The sequence below is a fragment of the Marmota monax genome, unplaced genomic scaffold, assembly GCF_021218885.2.
Source record: "Marmota monax isolate L192 unplaced genomic scaffold, Marmota_monax_Labrador192_F-V1.1 WCK01_AAM20220418_F8-fsc00250, whole genome shotgun sequence".
In the NCBI taxonomy this organism is placed as follows: Eukaryota; Metazoa; Chordata; class Mammalia; order Rodentia; family Sciuridae; genus Marmota; species Marmota monax.
In genome coordinates this window covers 77,404-101,665 of record NW_026693876.1, presented here as the reverse complement: position 1 = coordinate 101,665, position 24,262 = coordinate 77,404, and the positions used below count along the sequence as shown (strand labels likewise).

At 36.0% G+C, this 24,262-nt stretch overlaps 1 protein-coding gene across 1 annotated transcript in view; it reads left to right on the top strand.

The window, feature by feature from the left end:
* Pla2g4a (phospholipase A2 group IVA) overlaps positions 1-24,262 on the top strand; it is a 128,456-nt gene that overhangs the window by 82,788 nt on the left and 21,406 nt on the right. Inside the window, exons 8-14 of the mRNA XM_046462691.2 lie at positions 1,080-1,216; positions 8,186-8,408; positions 9,220-9,334; positions 10,865-11,002; positions 11,086-11,178; positions 14,813-14,884; positions 19,614-19,859. Of these exons, the coding sequence (XP_046318647.1) occupies positions 1,080-1,216; positions 8,186-8,408; positions 9,220-9,334; positions 10,865-11,002; positions 11,086-11,178; positions 14,813-14,884; positions 19,614-19,859 (1,024 nt within the window). The remainder of the gene's footprint in view (positions 1-1,079; positions 1,217-8,185; positions 8,409-9,219; positions 9,335-10,864; positions 11,003-11,085; positions 11,179-14,812; positions 14,885-19,613; positions 19,860-24,262) is intronic.

The window sequence follows — 24,262 nt, the reverse complement described above, 5'->3', positions numbered from 1 at the left end:
CTCCCACTTTACAACCCACCCCAGCTTTCTTTCTTAGCTTTATTTCCTCTTTCAGATGAACTATCAAGAACTTGTGTTTTACTTTATTCATGATTTTGAAATCAATGTTTGAGCATTGTACTGATCTCACAGCCATTTAAATTACCCTGATGCCCTGCACGGATCAGGTGTGTTTTTGTTCTGAGTCTCGAGTTTGATTGGGTTGGACACTTAGGGTCTTTTGATTTGAGGCCAATTGGTGTTAGAGAAGATTCGGGGTTAGGAATTTGCTCCTAGACACCCTAGTATTCACTGGTCTACCTAACTGCAGACTTTTCCATCCATATTTCAGAGTTGCATAATGCCTTCCAACCTTGTAAAACAATCATTCATGGATATGTCATAGTAGGAAGTGGGCACTCGGGGGTTAGTTTCTGAGTACCAGAAACACAGTGCATTCATCATGTCTTGTGTTCAGCTGGGCCAAGACTGAGTGCACTTGTCCTCTCAGCCTGGCTTTGTGCCCTGGGATCCTTGCTCTGGGTAAGGACATCATCATCTGCTAGTGAGCAGAGCTGGACACCCTGACCATCTGACCACATTCCTTCCTCTCTTTTCCTCCCAGCATCAGATCTGTCACCAAGTGTTAAATGTTCTATAAACATAACTTGAAAGAACGGTGCTTACTCAACTGCAGATTACCAGCTATCAGATCTTACACAAGAAGCACCATCCTTTTAGGACTTTTATCTACAAAATGGGCAAAAAACTGTTTTGTGCTCACCTTGTGGGATTTTTAAGAGAATCAAATAAAACACTGCACCTAAAAGCCAGGCAAAAGATTACAAAGGCTGAACAAATACAGCGTTTTTTGTATGTTGGTAGAGTAAATCATCTTACTAAAACCTGGTTTCCAGTTGACTTTGTTTCTTGGTTTACATGAAATAAAATATTATTTTCTTCTCTTTTAAAACTGGCATTACAAAGCATAAGTGAACTTGTACTTCTTCAAGACAAAGCGTGGAATGTACGACATAAAAATCAAGACTACAGGGAAATGTGCTTTGTGATTTTTACTGTGTGCATGGTCTCTTTTCCAGGTGCCCGTGGTGGCCATTTTGGGTTCCGGTGGGGGTTTCCGGGCCATGGTGGGATTCTCCGGTGTAATGAAGGCGCTGTATGAATCAGGAATTTTGGATTGTGCTACCTACGTTGCTGGTCTTTCTGGCTCCACGTGGTTAGTATGCATGTTTGATTTTAGTTTTGTCGTTCTAGAGGTGTAGAATTCACCCAAATGAAGCATTAGAAGAGAAAACGGATTTAGAAAATTGAGCATTAACTTCAAATTATTGAAATGTTCCAGCCTGATACCACAGTCCACTCAACATGTTTATTTAAAAGACAACTCTATGCCTAGTAAGGACTTTGCCATACATCTGCTTCTTTTAAGCCTGTCTTTAACGTACAATGTAGTTAAAACATAAAAAGAGACCAACTGAAGAGAATTCTAGATAAATATCACAGAAGTGGAATAACATACTCCACCCATAATTAATTTAATCTTCCTATAATTTGCTGATTTGTGGTCTTTCTGCAAACATGTCTAAGTCTATATGATTCACTAGGTATTCATTTTCTTCTTTAGGGCAAATAGAAGGAAATGCAAGATACTATAGAATACAGAAGAAGAAAAACAATGATTTAAAGCAAAGATATGATATGTTTCACTGATTTGTTTCTGAGTGTGACATTATTTCCTTTGATGTTTTAAAGTTCAGCTACATTTAGGTGGAGAATTACAGTGTCTATATGCATAACATTTATGTCTATTGCTTTGCCTTTTAACAAATGTAAAACATTTCAGAGATGATGCTACATTCTTTCTGGTTTGCCTAGCCCCCAAAAGCCAATTGAAAATCAAATAGAAGTTCTTGCTCAGATGTGATATTCAAATAAGTACCACCTTCTTACAAAAAGTCTGACTCCAGCTTACAAGACCTTTTTAGTCACCCAGCCATGGCAATGCTTGTGTATCATAATATTCTATTTTATATGTCTAGAATGTTAAAGCATCTGTGTAATTTCTTCCTGTGAGGTGGGTATGAGTTTCTTCATTTTTGAGCTAAAGAAAATTTGACTCACAAGCCAAGTGATTCGTCCAAGATTGCCAGCACATAAGCTCATCTCCCTGTACATTCCAGTGTTCTTTCAACTAAACCACAGTCTTCTTATGGACAGCTTCATGGACCAAATAGAGTTCCACGTGTAATAATCCATAGTTTCTAAAATATTTGGCACCATATTCCGTGGTTAAAAAATAGTAACCCAGAGATATGGTTGCCACCTTCTTTATTTGTACCTCAAAATGATTTACCTCCTATGAAAGAAGGATGTAGCCCATCATTATTATTTCCCTTGAAGGAAAGAGCAGGCACCTGCCTGTTTAACGAGTACTGGGATGGAAAAACTTGGACCCTTACATTAAATTTCCTACTTAATCATTTTGCTATTATTCTTTCAGTGAGTGTTTTTCTGTTACTCAAAACATTTTAGATTTCTGTTGCCCATCCTGGCGTACTGCAAGAAGTTTGCTTTCTTAAACTTCTCTGATAAAGAAAGTCCAGGCATTGAGTGATGATTTGTGGTCTTTCTGCAAACATGTATGATTGTGTATGCATGGATTGAATTAGAGCTGTAGGAATTGCTTTGGTTACAGATTTGGGGCAGTGTCTTCTTATATTCTCCTGTTGAGGGGTCTGAAAACAAGTTCTATGAAATGTAATTACACAGCTTTTATGTATGAGTAACTTTTGCTCAATCTTTCAAAGTCTTAAAGATTCTCTCTCTTGCTCTCTCTCTCTCTCTCTCTCTGTATTCCATTTCTTTAAGGGACAGGCACTCCTTAAATCCTTACAATAGATTGACACTCAAGGACCACTTAATTTCCAAATATGACGGTGCCTTTGAAGTTCTTCTTTTCCCTGACTTCTTTGGGGGGCAGGGGACAGGAGCTGAGGCATGTTACACATTGACTTGTCCCTCTTCCCAGTTGCTCCTGTCATAACTTTTTGGCTCCCTTCCATCCTCTCGGGTCGCTCTCTATACTATATTCTCTTTGCTTCTCACAGCACCTTCCCCCTGATACAGGCTTTCCTCCAGCATCTCCCTTGAGCTTTACTTTACCTAGACATCCCCCTTGGTGATTCATCAGCTCCTACTACTTTAGCTACCACCAACAACAGTTTAATTTGTGGAACCCCAAGTGTCTCAAAACTTAATAGACAATGACACTGCAAAGAGATTTCATAGAGGAAAGTCAAGTAAAGGATAAGTCCCAGGAGGCAAGGGTGGAAAGTGCTTTGAGATTGTGTTTTTTTTTTTGTTGTTGTTTGTTTATTTTGTTTTGTTTTGGTACTGGAGATTTATCCCAGGGGCACTTTACCACTGAAACACATCCCAGCCCTTTTATATATTTTTTTTAAAATTTTGAGACAGGGTCTCACTAAATTACTTATAGCCTTCCAAAGTTTTTGAGGCTGACCTTGAACTTGCAAGCCTCCTGCCTCAGCCTCCTGAGTCACTGGGATTTTAGGCATGTGCCATCATGCCCACCCAAATAGTGTTTTTTTAAAAGAGAGTTTAGAACTGGGTTTGGAGAGCTTCAGTGATTTTGTCAAGAACCATTTGATAAAGTAAATAAGTGTACTTTTTGATTGTGAAAACGCAAAGGATAAGAAATGAATCGTTCCAGGGTGAAAGTGCAGAAAGTGGGAATGAGAATGTGGGACATGAAAGAACTATTGTTTCAAGCACTTTGGTCAGAAAAGGAAGAAAAGCACAGTCAATATTTGAACACAGTGTAGAGATTGAGGAAGGATTTTGATTTGTTTTGTTTTCAGCACTGAAGGTACTTGAGTATTTTTGTAGAAGTCTGAAGTGAAGGAATTAGTGTGGAGGGATGGATGAAGGATAAGGAAATAAAAGGATCACAGATATAAAAAAAAAAAGATTCAGGTGGCCAGGCATGATGGTGCACCCCTGTAATCCCAGTAGCCCAGAAGGCTGAGGCAGAAGGATCTCAAGTTTGAGGCCAGCCTCAGCAACTTAGCGAGGCCCTAAGCAACTTAGCGAGACCCTGTCTCTAAATAAAATAAAAAAAGGTCTGTGGATGTGGCTCAGTGGTTAAGTACCCCGGGATTCAATCTTTAGTACCCCAAAAAAGAAAGAAAGAAAAAAAAGATTTAAACAGAAACAGGAGGCAAGATAGAACGCACAGATGTGAGCCATAAAAAGAGAAGACATGTCCATGAGACAGAAGAAAATGTGGTCCGATGATTCGTGGTAACAATTCTGTCTTGAAAAGGATAGTGAGAAAATAAAAAGTTCAAAGGAAGGAATTCGGAAAGACTTGGAAAAACAAATTACAATTCTGGGTGGCGTAAGTTTTTGTATTCTGCTGATACGTGACCATTATTTAGCAGAAATGAGGTAACACGGAAATATCAGGAGAAGCCCTGGACCTCCCAGAAAGTTTTTTTGTGAATACAGAATAGAATTCTAGATAGTACAAACTTCCCTTTTGGATACTGCCTTTATGGTAATTATTTTTGGATGTTACCTGTGTTTCATTAAATCTAGGTGTGAGCCAACCTGGAGACATGGCTTGAGTAACCTAGGGGAATGACGATGGCAGTCTGTGTTCTCTGAGGGTTTCAGCACAGTTCTCTTCCTCAGGGGCTGTTCTCTTGCAGCATTAAAGTAGCTACTGGATACTAATTGTTTATCATAATAGTATTATTATTAATAATAACATTATTATTATTAATAATAATAATTGTTAATAGTAACCTAGGCGGTGTTATATCTAGAGCAAAATGTGAGTATCTCTGTATCTATGGACAGCAGGGCCCAGGCCATCTAATTGACTAAAATAGAATTTGAGAATAAGAACTTTCAAAGTTAAAAGTATGAAGAATTCCTGGAACATGGTAAAAGGAACAATTTTAACAGAAGTTGTCACATTAATAGGGATAGGCTCAAAAAGCAAGACATAAGTAGAAAGAACATGTTGTTTGAAGTGGGTACTAAGCTTGTCTTGGTCCCTAATGAATCCTTCCAACTTAGCACAGTGCCTCGGTTGCCTTGGGTGGTTTTTGAATGGCTAAATGAGGACATGTATAAGTGACTGCGTTTTATGGGGAAAATTCTTGTAGAAATTCCTCTAAGGTTTCAGGATATTTGCTTCACAAATGTAGAAGATCTTCTCAAGTCATTCCAAATTCTAGCTGATGTATGAGAATCACTTTGATATTTTTTAAACACAAAAATTCCAAGTGTATACCTCTGAATATTAGGATTGAGCAAGTCTTGGGGATTAGGTACTGAGATCTTCAAACATGAATTGTATGAGTTGGAGACAGAGATTTAACTGAAGATTTCTTCTTCTCTGCCATCATTTAGTTTTTAAAATCGCACACTTATGAGGCATTTAGATAGGTGTTGCATCAGAAAAATATGTTTAAAATGAGAGGAGATATTTACAGAATCATAGATTAAATAAGTATAAGACCCTTTCATTTACTAATCAGTTACAGAAGCTGTTAGATCTAAGACACCTACCTTTTCGAAACTTGATTGGTATAATTGGAAATTAGTTGTTAGTTGAGAGATCGAACTACATAGTTAAAAATTGGGATCATATTTTTATACTTTAGATGGCATTATGTACACAGAAGCCAGTTATATCTGAACCTTGCACTCACGGAACTAAGGAAATAAAGAAGCAGAAAAAGCTATTTAAGATTAAATAGTTGCACAGCAAAACTAGTTGTTGCCTATTTTTCCTTTTTTAGCTATCATGAAAGCCAAAACCCAAGTGTTGGATGTGACCATAACGTCTTTATGGAAAGGATGTCCAACTCACCCTGGCCGGTTCTGAGGCATAATATTCATAAAGGTTGAACGACAAAGACCACTAGTCCAATGCCAGTGGCTGAAGTAGTCTAGGCTCTTCTGTTGCATTCCTAAGTCAGCTGCTGCATGAGCAGGGAAGAAAGAAAAGGGTTAGGATACAATGAGTGTGTTTACTTCATCCCCCAAACAGCAGAAGTGGACTGCAGTCATTCTGCAAGGAACAATAAAAGAATTGGGCTGACATCTGCATGCTTTGTGGCCCGGTGGAAAGACCTACCTCTTAAACTGTAGTGCAGAGTCTCCGATTCTAGGCAACATCTAACCCATAAGGAGGTGGTTAATGTTGGGAAGAAGGGAAGAGACCTTCTAAAGGCAATCTACCAGGCAGACATACTTGTAAAATTACAGGTTAATTCATTTTAAAGTCCAGCTAAATATAAATGGAGAAGGGAAATCTTAGTATAATGGAAATAAGATTTGAATAATTTGTACAGATCATTCTGTGAACAGTAGGGAATGGTGACTTCCAGGAGTAGGATGCTCATACCATTTCCTTGAAACTTTGGCTTTAAAAACATTGTTTCAGTGACTAAATGGATTTCTACTGACATTAAGTCTTTGTCTGGTTATTTTACTCATATGTATGTTTCCTCATTATAAAAAACATTCAAGTCCTTGAATATAAGCAAATGCCATCATAACAATGTGTACGTTTACTGAAAATGATGAGTATCCAGAATATTAGATCTCCGTTGATGTGGATGATCATGTAGACTTTGGAAAAATTACAGGAATGGATGGATAATGTATCTTTCAAGTATACTAAGCTGTACTTAGATAGATATTTGATGATTATACTAGGCTTGAGTTCATGATTATACTAGGCTTGAGTTCAGAGTAAACCTATTCAATTTATCTTTACCACATGGGTACAGTTATAAATGCAGTTTGTGTTAGAAAGATCTTTCAAGAATTTTGTTGTTGCTCTTGTTCAGCATGTTTTTAGGGTCTGTCACTCTCCATTTTTAAATTTATCATTATACTCAATTTTTCTGCAAGAAACACTAAATCCAACGAGAAATTCTAATGTATTGTGAAGGTAAGAACAGTTTGGTCACTAAAATGAAAATCTTGTGTAATACATGTAAAAATAAAGACTATCAGGAAGAGGACAAATTTTGAATTCTAGTCTGCTGTTATTAATTGGGGAATATGAATCTATTATTAAAATACACCAATCCTTTCTTTCCTTGTCTTTAAAATGGAAGATCTAGATACCATTATGGGTCTTTGAGACAGCGAGCGGTTTCTGAATAATTAGCTAGCACAGTGCTCAGAACATAGCAGAGTCTCAACAAGTTAGGTTTTCTCTCTTCCTGAAGAGATGATAAGTCTTAGGGTAACCATTTTGTCTTGAATATTAGCTGGTCACTGATGTTAAAAAAATGAATGAATAAGCAAAGTTCTTCTCCTGAAGGAAATCACAATTATTGATGGATTCAGATAAGGAACAATTGCTATTCCCTGTGAGCTCTGCAGTACTAGAGATTTTGGTTCACATGAGGAAAGTCAGTAACTGAATACATATTGTCTAGATACCAAATACAAGGCTCATGGTGATTTTCAGTATCTTGTGATGATTCACAAGAGGCCAAATGTGTAGTGACCAAGAGGCTTCACAAGAAATCCCTTACCATACTTTATTCTTCTCTGGAATTTTACTTTCAAATTCATATTCTCAAGACTTCTGAGGTCTACCTTTGGCAAGGTTTTGGGTTTTGTCAACTTGACCAGTGAACAATTTACAAAACAAAACAAAACAAAAACCCAAAACATTAGTCAGGAGATTTACCATTCATAATAGTGGACAGCACATTTTTCTGCCGGTAGATAATCCTAACAGAAAGTCAGGTCATCAGATAGCTTTGCTACTATGGCATCCAGAGGAGTTGGTTACTTACATGACTCAAATGTTTTGGTGTTATTTGTTTCTAAAAGTCTGATAAAGACTTGGCAACTAGAGAGTGGACAGGAGGTCTGGCAGGGCATCCCCTGTCCTGGACTGTGCATGGAAATCCAGTGTTCCTCTGAGACTCTTTTCCTTTGCTTTCATTGTAGACCAGCTCCTTTCTGATTGATGTATTCTTTTCTAAAATAGGTTAATATCTTCAATCAGATTAATCAGTTAACCAAATATACCCACCATTGTTTATGATCAGGAGTGCCTGTTTTCTTAGGAGACTCTCAGGTAATGCTCTTGATCTTTACAGATTGTGTTTTGATTTCTTTATAGGTACATGTCAACCTTGTATTCTCACCCAGATTTCCCAGAGAAAGGGCCAGAGGAGATTAATGAAGAGCTAATGAAAAATGTTAGCCATAACCCCCTTTTGCTGCTCACACCACAGAAAGTTAAGAGATACGTTGAGTCTTTATGGAAGAAGAAAAGCTCTGGCCAGCCTGTGACTTTCACGGACGTCTTTGGAATGTTAATAGGAGAAACACTAATTCACAACGTAAGACACAGTTCCATCTACAATCATTTTAATACAAGTAGACTCTATATCACAGTATTTTGAATAAAGTGAAATACGGGACATTTGGTTGATGTCACTCAGCTCAACTTATTTTCTCAACGACATCTACTGAGTACGTTCTCCCTGACAGATATGACAACTCTCCTGCATTTCTAAATGGTGCTTCTTCATTCATTAAAAATATTAGTTTTGATGTGTGGAGAAGTGCTTTCATAATCCTTTGCTTTGGAAAATTCACATTTTTATTGTCCATTCCCTGCCTCCCAGGAATGGTAATCTCTTTAGATAAGATTTTAAAAATAGAAGAAACAGTGGCATTTTTAAAGTAGAAGAAGAATGAAGATTGCCTGGAAAGAGTCAGAAGAGGAAGTGGACCACAGGAAGAAACGCACTTGACATGTAGTCACAGGGTGACATTTCTTCTGAAGATAAAGTAGAGGAGACAGAGAAAAAAGTCTGCGTCAGGGGCTCCAGGGGATAAATATTTTCCAGTCTCTAAAGTTGCCAAATTATTTTTCAGGCTCCAGAGTTGCCAAATTACTTTCCAGTTCAAATAGAGACATGTCTCTAGAGTTATAATTTTTATTTTTGAGAGGGGAATGCAGATAATTGTTTTCAGAGAGCTTTCTTTTTGTTATTTTTATTCAGGACCCATAGGTTTCTAGAAGTAATAAGGTTTATTTTTAGAAAACCCCGAGCACATTGATTGAAAGTACTACTTTAAGTAGCTTTTATGTATGTTTATCTGTTCACATATTTAAAGCCATTTCATCCATTCTTCTTTGGACAGAGAATGAACACTACTTTGAGTAATCTGAAGGAAAAAGTCAGTGCCGCCCGATGTCCTTTGCCACTTTTTACCTGTCTCCATGTCAAACCTGATGTGTCGGAGTTGATGTTTGCAGGTAGGTGTATCCTTTCTTAGGACCTTTCCTGGGTCCTGTGCACTGTGGTTTCGATGCTTTTCTTGAGAAGAAGGTCATAAGCAATTTCAGCTTCATAATTTTCTCTAACATAAGAACATTTGAAAATACAGGAAAATATTAGGCTAGGTGATTTTCTTGATGTAGAGAATACTGCATGAAAGTAGTTTGTAGTATCTTTTCATTTAAATAATAAGATAAAAAAAAAAGAAATCATGACTATACTAAATAACTTGTTTGCTGTCCACTTCTCAATGACAGTTGACAAGACAATGAACCTAGTGCTTTTTGGAAATGCAATGTTCTTTTACTCATTGGTTATACTTTTTATAATTGGGTAATATATATTTGTCATGTAAAATACTATTCTCATTTTTTATTATTAAGAACCTAAAAAGTACTAGTTTATATTTGTGTTGGCCAATGGATAAAACCCCCCATTTTAAAATACATCTCAGAGAAAAACATTTGCTTTTTCTGTAGCTTCACTTCCTGGGTGCTCTAAAAGTAGACACGTCATACTTCCGGGAGCCTCTGCCAGTGTGGTGGAATTTCTGACTGGCTGGTGGGGTTCATTATGTTTTTAGGAAAAATATCCAGAGACATCTGTCATACTGTCCTCTCCTTCCCTTATTGTCCCTGGCACCATGTGTTTCTGAGACATGAGCATGAAACTTTGCATTGTGATTCTGGGAGTTAGAATAAATGGTTAATAAGCAAAATTAAGTGAAGATGAAGAAAAAAGAAAATGTTAGAAAACATTTTTCCCATTTTCATAGACTGCTTATACTGTCAGAAAGACTCCAGTTTCTCCTGTCTCCTTTGTAGCTTTTATACCTGTTGGTTGTTTTTGCCGCAGGCTGGCTGGGCAAAATAACGGCGGGGCGGGGGTGGGGGGGGAGTGACAAGGAACTTGTGAAGGTTGATACAGCGGGAGCCACTTTATTGTAGGACAGTAAAGGTATATATACATTATTGAATACACAGCTTGACTCAATTTAGCATCATCCAGTTACAGCAATCAGTCATTAAGGAATCCTCATCATCTTAATAATTATACACAGCTTAAATTAATTAACATCATTGGATACAGCAGTCGGTCATTAAGGAATCTTCATCATCCTAATGGCTCCCTGGCTTTACTTCACAAACCACTCCCTCTGGCAAAGTGCCAGGCGCCATCTTGACTTGTCTGTGACCCTCAATATGTTTTCACTCTCACATTCTTTAGAAGTAAGATAGACTTTATAAAAGATATCCAAATTTTTAAATGAAAGTGGGTATTCATTTGGTGCAAATAAGAAAGGATCTCTGAATTGTGCATCTTGTTCATCCAGAGGCTTTTCTTCTTCAACCTGTATGCAGTGTCATATACAAAATGGGCCTTTGGTTAACATTTTATTTTACTAATTTGATTAAATGAATGAGAATAATCAGAGTATTGTTGAAATGTGAATTGTTCTGTAGTGTTTTCCAATTAATGACATATCTTGCTTTTTAAAATGCTTTCAGATTGGGTTGAATTTAGTCCCTATGAGATTGGCATGGCTAAATATGGTACTTTTATGGCTCCTGACTTATTTGGAAGCAAATTTTTTATGGGAACAGTTGTGAAGAAATATGAAGAAAACCCCTTGCATTTCTTAATGGGTAAGTGATAAAAATCTTTTATTATGTTGGCTATTTCTAAATCCAGTTATATTTTAAATCATTCTGTTTCTGCTTTATTTTAGGTGTTTGGGGCAGTGCCTTTTCTATATTGTTCAACAGAGTTTTGGGAGTTTCTGGCTCACAAAACAAGGGTTCTACCATGGAGGAAGAATTAGGTATTGTGCAAATATGCTTACCTTGATCAAAATCGTGCTACATGGATAATTTTCACACATACACAGAACATTGAATCTTCATGAGGATTTTAATTATTCTAAATTTATCAATAATTTGGTTGAATCTACCTAAGTGTTTCTGAATAATCAAATATAAGTTATATCTTAAGTATTATTCTGACATTGAAGTTGTGGAATTCATAAAGACTGTTAGGTACTAAGAATGGTTTATACCAGTGCTTATCCATTCCTTTTCCTTATGATACTTCTAAAAATGCTATTTTTATTAGTGAATGATCTTTTTATTTTAAAGTAAGGTAGCTTTTTAAAGATTATATTTATCAACAGTTGAATGTAGTATGATATGTAAAGAAAAAAATTCATTCTTGTGACAGTTTGTCTACCCCTTAAATACTAACTCACTAGAATTCTGTTAGCATCTTATGAGATGTTAATTTACAGTAAAATGGAAGAAAAATTTTAAATCATTTTAGCAAACTAAAATTAATGATTTTATTTAAGTCTAACTCATTACTTCATAATACATTTAAAATAATATGTAGAAAACCTGGAAAAATAGATAAAATTAATTGAGGACCAATGGTATTCATTTATTATAAGAATAATACTATAGAAACATATATTTTCTTCCTTTTTTTTTGCTACCAGGGATTGAACCCAGGGGCACTTAACAAATGAACCACATCCCCAGCCCTATTTTGTATTTTATTTAGAGACAGAGTCTTACTGAGTTGCTTAGTGCTTTGCCGTTGCTGTGTCTTGCTTTGAATTTGTAATCCTCCTCCCTCAATCTCCCAAACTGCCGGGATTACAGGTGTGTGCCACTGCGCCCAGCTTTATATGAAAAACATAATTGTGACATTAATTAGAACACTCAAATGTGATCAAAGAAATGTTATCACCTGCAAGAATTGATTTGATATTTTACTTGATATTCATATATAGTGCATTTCAATTTCTACGTTCCTTAGTATTTTCTTTAAGAGTATCATTTGTACTTTTGGGTCTTAGTAAGAAATGGAAAAATGATCTTATAATTCCATTAGTGGCACATATCTTCCCATAAAAAATGAGGACAAACAAACTAACAAACAGAAAAGGCACCTTGTGCAGGTGTTGCTCCTGTCCCCTGGGCATTCATCAGGTAACAAGTGGGAAGGGAGTGGCTCTCCTGAGCCTGCTGTGACCTGTAATCCAGGCGGTGTCCCCCTCATGATAAACAATAAAGCAAAGTGTATAGAGATGAAGTGACCTTGCCTGATGTATTTTAATAAACATTTTATCCTGGATGAATGTCTTGTTCTTAACCGTAATTTTGTGGAAGTCCTCAGTGTTCCCTAAATTATGTGAGGATTTTGAACAAGGAAGGAAGGGAGGGAGGATGGAGGGAAGGAAGGTGAACAGAAGAATTACAAGTTTGGAAGCTTGCTTCCTGAACTCCTTCTCTATTGAATAATTCAGATAAATCAGGTTTATTATTATTATTCTCCTAAGGCAGGAAGAGAAAAGGACTGAAATAACACACAAGAAATGGGCAGACCATGGCAGAAGGCCAGGGAAGAGGAAGAAGTTTATCCTAAATGGTCCGAGAAGACTCCCTATTGAGAAGGTCCCTTTGAGGCCAGGAGTCTGGCAGCTTAGTTACTTCTTCTGTGTAGACTGAGGTGGAATATGGTGTGCTTGGCATTCACTGGTCCACAGGATGCACGTTAGTTACCTGTACCTCAGATTACGTAAAGGTTTCCAGCCATGAAACCAGAGAGGCCACTGTGGGCCACCAAGGACTCCTGGTGACTGTTTCCTCCTTGGCTGACTGAGGTCTGCCTGTTAGACGGGTGCTGGGCCTTGGTTTGTCTTCCTGTTTGTTTTCTCCCTTCTGAAGAAAGACCTTGTGGCAAATTGTACCACAATCTAGTAACTTTAAATGAAATTGTTTATTTTATCAAAGGAGTTTTGCGAATTAATTTACGCTTTTGAAAAGAGAGCTATGTATTATAGTGGACATACAAAAATGGAAAGTTCAGAATATTTAGCTTTTCATGCCATGAACACTTCTTTAGAATGAAGGCAATGTTTTGGTGAACAGTTTTCTTAAATCAGAGCATCAAGTATGACCAAAGTCAGCAAACAAAAGTACAACAGAGACTAAAGGAAATGTTCAAGGAAAGAAAATACATGTAGCATCAGACACACCCCCAACGCATGTGACATTTGGAGTAGATTGTCGTTAATTTGCCCTCTCCTTTATACAACAAGATTACTTTCTGTCACAGTAATAAAGTGAAATAAATTATAATATTAGCTTGTTAACATTTTATTTTACTGAATTCTATAAATCATTCTAGTAAAAGTAAAATCTAGATCTAGATCTTTTCATTGCACACTCAGTCATTTGGGCACAAACTATTTCTGTGATTCTAACATGTAGAGTCATATGGGAAAAGCCGATGCCTTGCCTATATTTCTTGGAGTTGAAAGTCTCAACAATAGTTCTGTCAATAGAATGTATAAATAGGGAGCTAATTTCTTATAGTTAAAAAGCATTTATTTACTAACTTATTAGTAACAGAAGGGTGGGGAGTTACTACCAAGACTGGTTTTATATAAATGTTTAAAGGAAGTTTGATTTTTTAAAAAATGGTGATCATGAAAATGATCATTGGGCTCTATTGAAAAAATAAGTAGTTATTATGCTATATTTTACTAAATTTGCATTAATGATTTAAAGTTGCTAGTTTTAGTTTTTATAGCTGGTCTTTTAGTAAGTTCTGAAGGAAGAACCAATAATTATTACTATCTTTTGCATTTTGATCAAGTTCATTTATTTAGTTAATGAAAATGTATGGAGCACAAACCAAGCTCTAGGCAGAAATGAGCAAGGAGGACATTATTTTCATCCTCATGGAACTTAGGGTTGGCTAAAGAGATCTCTGCCCAGAGCTGAGGAATAAAGTCAATGAAAATGACTCCTAAGTTCTTATCGCAAGTGAGCAGATGAGCTCACCAACTTTACGGGATCACAAACAGGTCAAGTTTAGAAACACTTACCTGATTTATCAAAATTTAACCAATCTCTTTGTTCTCCAATGGTTCTTCCATTCTACTACTTCAGACTATTTTTTTTTCTAGATAAGGAAGCACCAATTCTTGATATCAAAAGGTGCATTTCATTTTAACAGATGATTTTTCAGTATTAGTAAAAATCTGATGATAATATATATTGGAATCTTTTATTTGTTCTGTGGAGACTGTTTTTCTAGTCCCCTAGTATATTTTGGTTTTATCCCTTTTCATGAACACCATTTAGTGATACAGTCAAGGATTTATTATTATTAACATCAAGATTAACAAATAAAAATTCTCCCTTTAAAATTAGGAATGAATCCATTTAGCCTAATTTAATTTTAATGTCCTGGGAGATTTTTGTTTTCCAGTGAGAATTAGGAAATGCTAGTTAACCTAATAAATCTAGATTAACAATCAGTCTAAATTTATGCATAGATCTTTTAGATCTTGTTCTGTGCTTTTGTTTAGTTTACTTCTTTATAATAAATTTAATTGTGAATTTTGATCCCTGAGATGATGCTTCAATTGTTTTGTTTTCTTTTCACAGAAAATATCACAGCAAAGCATATTGTGAGTAATGATAGCTCGGATAGTGATGACGAATCACAGGAACCCAAAGGTAAGGGAGTTGGAAGTGTCCCTGACAGAGATCCTAAGAAGAGGACTTGGAGGCTTTGTCCGATTGTCTCCCTCTTAAGCTGCTGGTGGTGGAAGCAGTGGAGTGCAGGGTTGTCACTTCCTCTTGAGAGGATTGAATATTGCATCCTTCCTAGAATAGGCAGCAGATAGATATCCCCTTCTTTCTTTTTAATCCCTCAAAACCATTTCATTTGAGCAAATTGGGGGTGGTAGTCTGATCAGCATGGATACAACAATTTAGGAAAATTTTTAGATGACTTTGAAATTAAAATTTTATCTTTTAAAATTTTAGTAAGTAACATTGAAAAATTATACTTTCATTCCATTCTCAGGCCTTACACCATGGCCAACCCCTTGCCTCTTAGGAATAAATCTGTGATGAAGTGGGACAAGATTATCAAGAATTTGTTGCACATGTTGCACACAGGGCTTGGGAGTATCTGAGCTCTTTAACATTGTGCCAAGGTAGTTTTCAGTTTGATGTGGATCATAATGGTCAGTGATGGATTTGGAGCAAGGATAAAGTGAACATACATGTTGCAATGTAATCTTTTGTTGTTCTGTGGTAAAATGGAGAGACTTTACATTTTAACATAATTTTTTAATAACTATAAAAATGTTCTCAATAATAAAAATAAATAAGCAAAGGCAAACCCAACCAAAAACAAACAAACAAACAAAAACAACCAAAGAGAAGACTTTATAGCAACTGGATGATCCTGTCCCATTACATTTTGCATATGACCATGTAGATTTTATTTATTTTTTTTTTTTAAGATAGAGTGAGAGAGGGAGGGAGGGAGAGAGAGAGAGAGAATTTTTAATATTTATTTTTTAGTTTTTTCGGCGGACACAACATCTTTGTTTGTATGTGGTGCTGAGGATCGAACCCGGGCCGCACGCATGCCAGGCGAGCGCGCTACCGCTTGAGCCACATCCCCAGCCCCCCATGTAGATTTTAGAAGATATCAAATGCTTTCTTGTTCAAAAGCATTTGGTATCTTCAAGTCTTAAAGAATTCTTCAAGAAAGGTGTATATATAGGAATAACCTGTTTTATCCTTGCCTAATTATCACTAAAATTGAAATTTTCTTTTCATAATGAGGCTATTACTTCCTCAGAAGATGAGTTTGTGCCAATTAGAGAAAAGGTGCCTTCTCCAAAACAGTGAGATGCTTGGGCCATGGTGTGGCTAGTGTGGGGTGGCTTGTGAACATGAAAAAGGGGAAGTCCTTCCCTGCAAAGTTGTGATCAGGCACTGGGTGTGGATAGTAGAGTGCAACCAGATTTCAGTCCTGACTTACCCATTGTCCTGCCACTTCAAGCAGCTAGTGATTTACCCAAATACAGCAGCCTCTCATTAGGCAAGAACCGAGGCCTCAGAAGAATGAGCCTTTTCCTAGCTCCTTCATTTAAAATTTTTAATTTTATGTATCCTTAGTTGTTGAAGGCTTTTATTTTGAATTTCCTTTTTTTAAAAAAAAAATTGTGTTTTAGTTATAGATGGACACAATATCTTTTTTATTTATATGTGGTGCTGAGGATGGAACCCAGTGCCTCACACATGCAAGGGAAACGCTCTACCACTGAGCCACAGCCCCAGTCCTTTGAATTTCCTTTTAATGAAGGAAGATAGGTAGTGCCAAAGGAATAGACATTATATGCCTGGTATTTTGACAATTAATTATGTATTGATCTAGGGACAACCTAGTAGACATGACATTGGTTTGTCAATTATTAAGTAAATTACTATAGTTGGCCGTCAGTACATTTGATCATCTCTGCAGTTCTTGCTGGTTTTTAAGGCTGAGAAGTTCGAGAACTCTTTAAACACCGCCGCTTTGGTGTTAGTAGTATTAGGGATTAGAGGATGATATTTAGGATGTTTTTTGAGGTTCTCTTATTAGCCTTTGATATTCCTTTAAATGACTGTGGATGTTAACATGCCTTTTCATCTCTTCTTCTAAGCACTCGTGAGCACTAGTCATACTACAAATGTCATGGTTTTGCCATTTCCAGGCTTGAAAGTAGCTGGGATCATACAGGGGTAGCTTTTTCAGATTGGCTTCTTTCACATTGTCTTATCATGTTCAGGTCCCTCTCTGTCTTTTCATGGGTTCGATAGCTCCTTTCTTTTTAGTGTTGAATAATATTCCTTGTCTGAATGTATCAGCTTATTTATCCCTTTACCTACTGAAAGATTTTTTGATTGCTTCCAAGTTTGAGATATTATGAATAAAACCACTATACCCATCTATGTTCAGGTTTTCATCTGAACATAAATTTTTCAAGTCACCTGGGTAAATCCAAGGAGCACGATTTCGGAATCACAGGGTCAGAGTGTATTTAGAAACATTGTTCAACCGTCTTCGAATGTGTCTGTACCATTTTGTGTTTTTACCATTGATGCATGAGAGTTCTTGTGGCTCTGCCTCCTGGCCAGCATTTGGTGCTATCAGTGTTTTGGATTTGAGCCCTTCTGATAGACAAGCAGTGGTGTCTCACTGTATTGATTTGCATTTCCCTGATGTCACGTAATGTGGAGCAGCTTTTCATGTACTTACTCACCATCTGCGTATCTCCTTTGAAGAGATGTCTGTTCAGTTTGTTTGTTGGCCCATTTTTAAAAATCAGGTTTTTTTTTTTTTTTTAGTGTTGAGTTTCAATTTTTTTTGTATATTTTGAATAATCATCCTTTACCAGATATAATTTTTTTTCAAATAATTTCTCCTAGTTTTCTCTTTTTTATTCTCTTGAGGATCCTTAATTTTTACTCATATGATTTTGAACAAGGGGCATTCCTAACCTGAGTTCCTTCGAGTATATAGTGGAATCATCTACTTGCTCTTACAAAACTAATTATAATCATCATCAAAGTAACAAATGCCTACAAAAATGCTTTTAAATTGTAAAGAACTAAGTAAATAGAAGCTTGTATTTAATATAATAGCTTACAAGCAATAAATACATATCTGTTGACTGCTGGGTTTGTCTCACAAGTTTTGCCATTTGCAAATGTATTATAAAGAATGTAGATTCTCTGCTGGTACAGAAGTCAGGCTGTACTAAAGGAGAATAATATGAATAATAAGAAGCCCTAAATCTTTGGAAATAACTGAGTATCTTATTCATATCCTGTGTAACTTGAGATATAAATCATGTAAAACCTAATTTGTTTTGGTGAAATATTTTCTTTGTCATATTTGGCATTAGAAAAGTGTGGGAGTAGAAAATAATATATGTGCTTTTAATGAATACATAGTCACCTGGATTGGCTACCAAAAGGAAGATCCCTTCATTTCCTCATCTCAGCTTAATCTTCAGCTTAATCTTCACAAAGATAAAAAAAATTCAGTATTTACTATGGCTTTATTGTGTTTAATATATATTTATAAAAAATTCTAACATTCGAATGTAGATTCTCCTTTCATTTAAAACATACACCCAGAGTTTTATATAAGGTTATATACTTAAACACAGAGTTCCTGGAAATCATGACAGAAGGTATTTAGGAAGGTGCAGTTATACTCTACCATGAAGTGTTCTTTGATTTTCATTATGAATCAATACTACTGATAATGGTGATTGAGCTGCAGCTGCTGCTGTAATTGTTCTACTATTAGCTAGTAGTGTTTATCAGGAATTTAATATGGCCATGCACTCTAGGAACTTTACATGGTGCATAATCCTCATGACAACCTTACATGGCTTACTGATAAGGAAATGGAAAAAGGGAAGTGCAGGTAAGTAGTCAATAGTGGAGAGAGAATTGGGACCAGGCAATCTGATTCTAGTTCTGGTGCTTCAAGTGAGAACCCAATATAGCTTCCCTGCAGCTGTGATGTGTGCATAGGTTTTCAGGAAAGAGTCCCTTAAAATTGCTTCTTTGGATCATTGCTGAATTTTAAACCAACTTAAGGCATTTGTTTAAATTACAGAGTCTTAAGTCCTCAAACTTTGTAAGCGCGGATGAAATGACAGGTCATTGGCTGATTCATAAGAACGTTTATTGAAGAACAAGTGTATGTTAAATCCTGTAGTTCATTCTCTTCAATTTCCATAATCCTTACTGTTTTTTAAACAGAATAAAGATTCTTAAGAAAAATTAAGAACTACAGAGGATAGGATAGCTACTGTGCATATGAATTGTGTGTGTGTGTGTGTGTGTGTGCATGCATGCACATATGTGTGTATGTATCTGTGTGAAGCCAGGGTAATGGAAGAAAATACTGTGAGAGAGGATAAGGGGGAAAATTGAAGAAGTTCACCTGGAAATTTAAGAATAGACCAAGTGTTACTGTCAGGAATACAACTTTTACCCTGCTTGCAGGTAAAAGGTAACTAAGAACATTTTAAGAACAAAAGTGATTATTTACTACATTGATTTATACAAAAAAATATGTTAAATCAAAAGCCATAGAGCTTTATTTTTCATGTTAACATCTGATCAGCCAGAAAGGATCTCTCTTTATTTTTGGTACAGAGGATTGAACCCAGGGTGCTTAACCACAGAGCCATATCCCCAGCCCTTTTTTAATTTTAGTTTTGAGAAAGAGTGTCACTAAGTTGCCTAGGGCCTTGCTAAGTTTTTGCTGAGACTACCTTTGAACTTGTGATTCTCCTGGCTCAGTCTCCTGAGCCGCTAGGAAGATCTCTTTTTTAAAAGGGCATTGTGGAGTGTGTGTGATGATCTTTTCTTTTTCCCTTAGGTACTGAAAATGAAGATGCTGAAAGGGAGTATCACAATGATAACCAAGCAAGTTGGGTGCATCGTATGATAATGGCCTTGGTGAGTGATTCAGCTTTATTCAATACCAGAGAAGGCCGTGCTGGGAAGGTGCACAACTTCATGTTGGGCTTGAATCTCAATACATCTTACCCACTGTCTCCTCTAAGAGACTTTACCATGCAGGAATCCTTCGATGATGATGATGAACTGGATGCAGCTGTAGCAGGTAAGTTTGCAAAACATAATCAGTGCAAACTAACTCAGGGGACTTTTTTTTTTTTTTTTCCTGTAGAGAGAATCATTAAGACTTATTTATACTCAGTTACAAGAACATGCATTTAATGTGTGAAGGGCTTTAAACTGCAGTATTTGTTTGTTTTGAAGAAGAAAATTACATCAGACAGGAAGTAGCCTAGTCATTGAAATATGGAGCAAGACCTTGGATATGTTTGTACTGGTCAGGGTTCACTGGCAGAAAATTGGAAACCCTCTATCTTGATAACTACAAGGGACTTAAAGTGGGAATTAGGTGCTTATAAAATTTTTCCAGGGATTCAAGGAGCAAGCTTTGGGCTCAGCTTCCTGGAGTGACTCCAAAAAACACTTTGGAGCCATGCCTCCCCCACTATGCCTGGCAACAGGAAGAGCAGAAACATGGCCTGTGCCTCATTTCCTCCTTCCAAACATGGGGGTGTTCCTCCTTGGCTGGGTCTCAGGAGCTGGAGCCTGTGGGAATGTGGTAACCTCTGCTCTGATCCTGGTGCCCTCCTGAGGAGCAGGAGCACCTGCAGCACAGGATGGGGAAGGAGCTGAGTTGGCCAGTGTCTGCAGGACAGCCAGAGTCTGTCTCTGCCACTTTCAGGAAGATTAGGAAACATTTAAAGCCACCCAGGAAGAAGGCAGTCACTTTCAGGTTTGTCACTTAGCCAAATCCCCAAGAATAGTTCTCCACATCCTTCACTTCTATTATAGACTAAAAGGTAAATTTTCTTAGCTGACTAATCAATATATTAGTCTTTCTCCTGAGGGCCATCTCAAATTTTTCTACTTTGTAATATTGTCATCTTTCCCTGAATTGTCCAAATGTCATTCCTCAATCATTTCTGCCTTAGGGACATTGGCTAGGATTCTGTAAAAACCTAAATGGAATGTTTCAAAACCCTTTTTACTGCCCTTTGTTTGTGTCATATCTATAAAATATTTGTGAGAATTAAGAGATGATATTAGGATTTTTTTTTTTTTTTTTTTTTTTTTTTTTTTGTAGATTTGTTGTCTGGGCTTTAAAGGGATTACAAAAGGGACCCCTGTTATTTGAACCAGATGAGTACAAACTCACCATATTTTGTATTATGTTTATAGTGTTAAACTCTAGGATGTGAGGCATGTCCAACTATAGACCTGTAATACGAATTTTCGTACTAATTATAAAAAAGGTCCACTTGTGATAAAGTGAATGTATACTCTAAAAATTCATCCAAATTAAAAATACATAGGGGCTGGGAATGTGGCTCAAGTGGTAACATGCTCGCCTGGCATGCGCGGGGCACTGGGTTCAATCCTCAGCACCATATAAAAATAAAATAAAGATGTTGTGTCTGCCGAGAACTGAAAAATAAATATTTAAAAATTCTCTCTCTCCTCTCTCTCTCTCTCTCTCTTAAAAAAAAAATACATGGAACCAGTAACATTACTTTTCTTGTTCTGTGGCACATGATTGTAACATTGCAATACCAATTAAAAGTGTTTGTTTTTTCCCTAGAAAATTATGCTTTATAGGTAAATGATGTTGGGTTTTAAAACCAAATTATTCTCTCAGAGCATTGAAATCTATAAAGAGTCCAGTTATTTTCCTCTATAAAAAAAGGAAGACCCAAGGAAATAATTCCATCCTTTTTGTCTAAAATGGCTCAGCAGATCTGGGATTGGGACAACGGTCTCTTGGCCTTGTTCCTAAGCCTTTCCCTTCTGTTACACATCATCCCCTTTGGTTTTGTTAGTCATTGTCTTGCTGATGTAAGGATGGAAGTTTTCTTTCTGTAGAGTTTATTGCATCTGCCTTACGTGATCACTTTGCCAACATCACTCCTCTATGGTTGCACAGCATGAGTTCTGCACTCCACATTTTAACAACTTCCTGGTAGTTGTGCAATATTTTATGTGGATTTGGTACCATTAGGATTATCAGCTAAAAAAGCAGAATTCCCAGTAAAATTTTAATTTAAAACAATATGTATACTGTATACAAATAATACATGTGCAGTACTTACAACACTTGGGACATACTTAGATTAAGCAATTATTCATTGCTTATCTGAAATGAAGATTAAATTGGGCATCTTGCATCTTCATTAGCCAAATATGGCAACCTTAGGGAATGTGCTTTGTTAGTTTTCTCACTTTCATTTAAATTGTTCTACATTAAAATTTTTTTTTTTTTTTACTTGTGGATGGACACAATATCTTTGTTTATTAATTTATTTTTATGTGGTGCTGAGGATCAAACCCAGTGCCTCACATGTTTGAGGCAAACGCTCTGTACCACTGAGCTACCCCTGCCCCTCCCCTCGCCACAGCCCTTGTTCTACATTTTCATCTTCTTTCTTTCCTTCCTTCATTCTTGTATTCACACAGTATTTACAAGAAAGTACATTGTGTTTGGCCCTTAGGATCCAATAGTCAACAAGACAGATGTAATCCTTGCTCTTATTAAGATTATAATCATTTGTCCAACCTTCCTTGAAGTTTTGATTCATGGATGGACATTTATGCTTTGTTTAACAATGATAGAAAAATTAAGTAAAACTAAAACCAGCAGTGCTGATCCCGATGGAGGTGTAAGCCAGCAGGGATACAGCTACCTTAATTGAGAATAAAGCTGCAAACCAAGAATATGGGTAGAATATAGATATTTTTCTTTATATATAGGGTTTGGAGAATAATAGTTGTCCATCATCTTGTCGGACACTTTTTTCATTTGTTGCCTTTTGAAAGAATAGTTATGAGCAATTTTCATAAAATAATAGAAGAAAATATAAAATTTCAGTCATCTTAAATGACAGTATTATATAGACTAAAAATCTATTTTTTATATATTTTGAAATGTTCTAACTAAAATTATTTTAAATCAATGGTATTTGGAAAGCAATTTGAATTTCTTAATGTGTACCTCATTAAAATTACGTTTTACTCATTTCATATTTATTCAATTGAATATATATATATGTATGTGTGTGTGTGTGTGTGTATATATATATATATATATATATATATATATATACGCCGTATGTATATGGGGTACTAATTTTGGTAAAAAAAAGAAAATTAGTCAGTTCAGTAATAAATCCACTCAGCTTTATTGTTTACATACCAAAATTGCTCAAAATAATTGCATTTTAGACCGAGTTAGTTGAATGATTAGTGCTTTTTCAGAAAGTTCTTTCCTAAGATAAATCCTGTTTATCTCCTTCTGTCATTTTCAAGTTTTAGAATGATCATATGTTTGGAATTAAAATTCAAAGATTTATTACAAACATCATTTCAGTTCAAAAAGTTTTCATTAAAATTCCTATTTATTATACAACTAAAATGCCAAATTAAAATATTTAGTTTTACATAGCCCCATTCAAAAAAATAGAGACTTTGAAAAATTAATCTAGACATTTTGATGAACAAATATTATATTTTAGTTTACCCTCTGGTGATTGCTTCTACAAATTTAAAATTTGAATGCCTTAAAACAGTCTCTCAACCTAAGTGGAAAAAAGTGTGCTATTTTGTGCCTATTACTTCACCTTGCAGAAAATAAGATAAATTATAAGATGATAAAATTCCCCTCATTAGTTTACTGCAAAATAATTTAAGATCTGTAGAATCTGATTTCAGAGTAGCCATTTATTGGTTACATGACTTCTTTCCTGTTTACTTTTTGTGTTTATATTATTTACAGTGACACACACCAGCTGGAATAAGAAATCAAGGCATGAGTTAATTTAGGCTAGTGTTCAAAACACAGGCATCCAAATATTTAGACATTGTAAATTGAATCTGTTCGATGTATTTATAAAATGACAATCACAAATACCCACAGCTGAATGACTTTTTGGAAATGTCACATAATTATAAAACACAGTTATGTTTTCATACCTATCAGAAAATCTGATTAACTCATTCACACTTTTGGAAATTTGTATGTTTTAAATTATAAGAGAATGTTCTTTCATGGTGGCATTTATTCAACTCTCTGATTTTTGAGTAGCTGTTATGCAATAAATTGGGTCTAAGTTCAAATACATTTGGAAAAATTGACAACTCTGTCTCCCTCTTCACCTTGAGATGGGATGCTCTGTTGAGTTTAAATGCTTCTTAAAGGTGCTTCAAATATAGTACTTTAAAAACAGACTAGTGTCTGATGTGAGTGTCTCTGTTCTCCTGTAGTAGGCTGTCTGGAGGTTGGGTGGCCTTCTTTACAGACATGTGGGAACAATGTGTGAACAAGGAGATAGCAAAGCAGATGCCTGGCATTTCATTTGGTTCAAATCAAATCATTTGATTCAAATCATTTTTTCCTCCAGGAATTGAATTAGGACTACCACATTTATATGTGAAGAATAGCGTAGTATCAGTATTAAT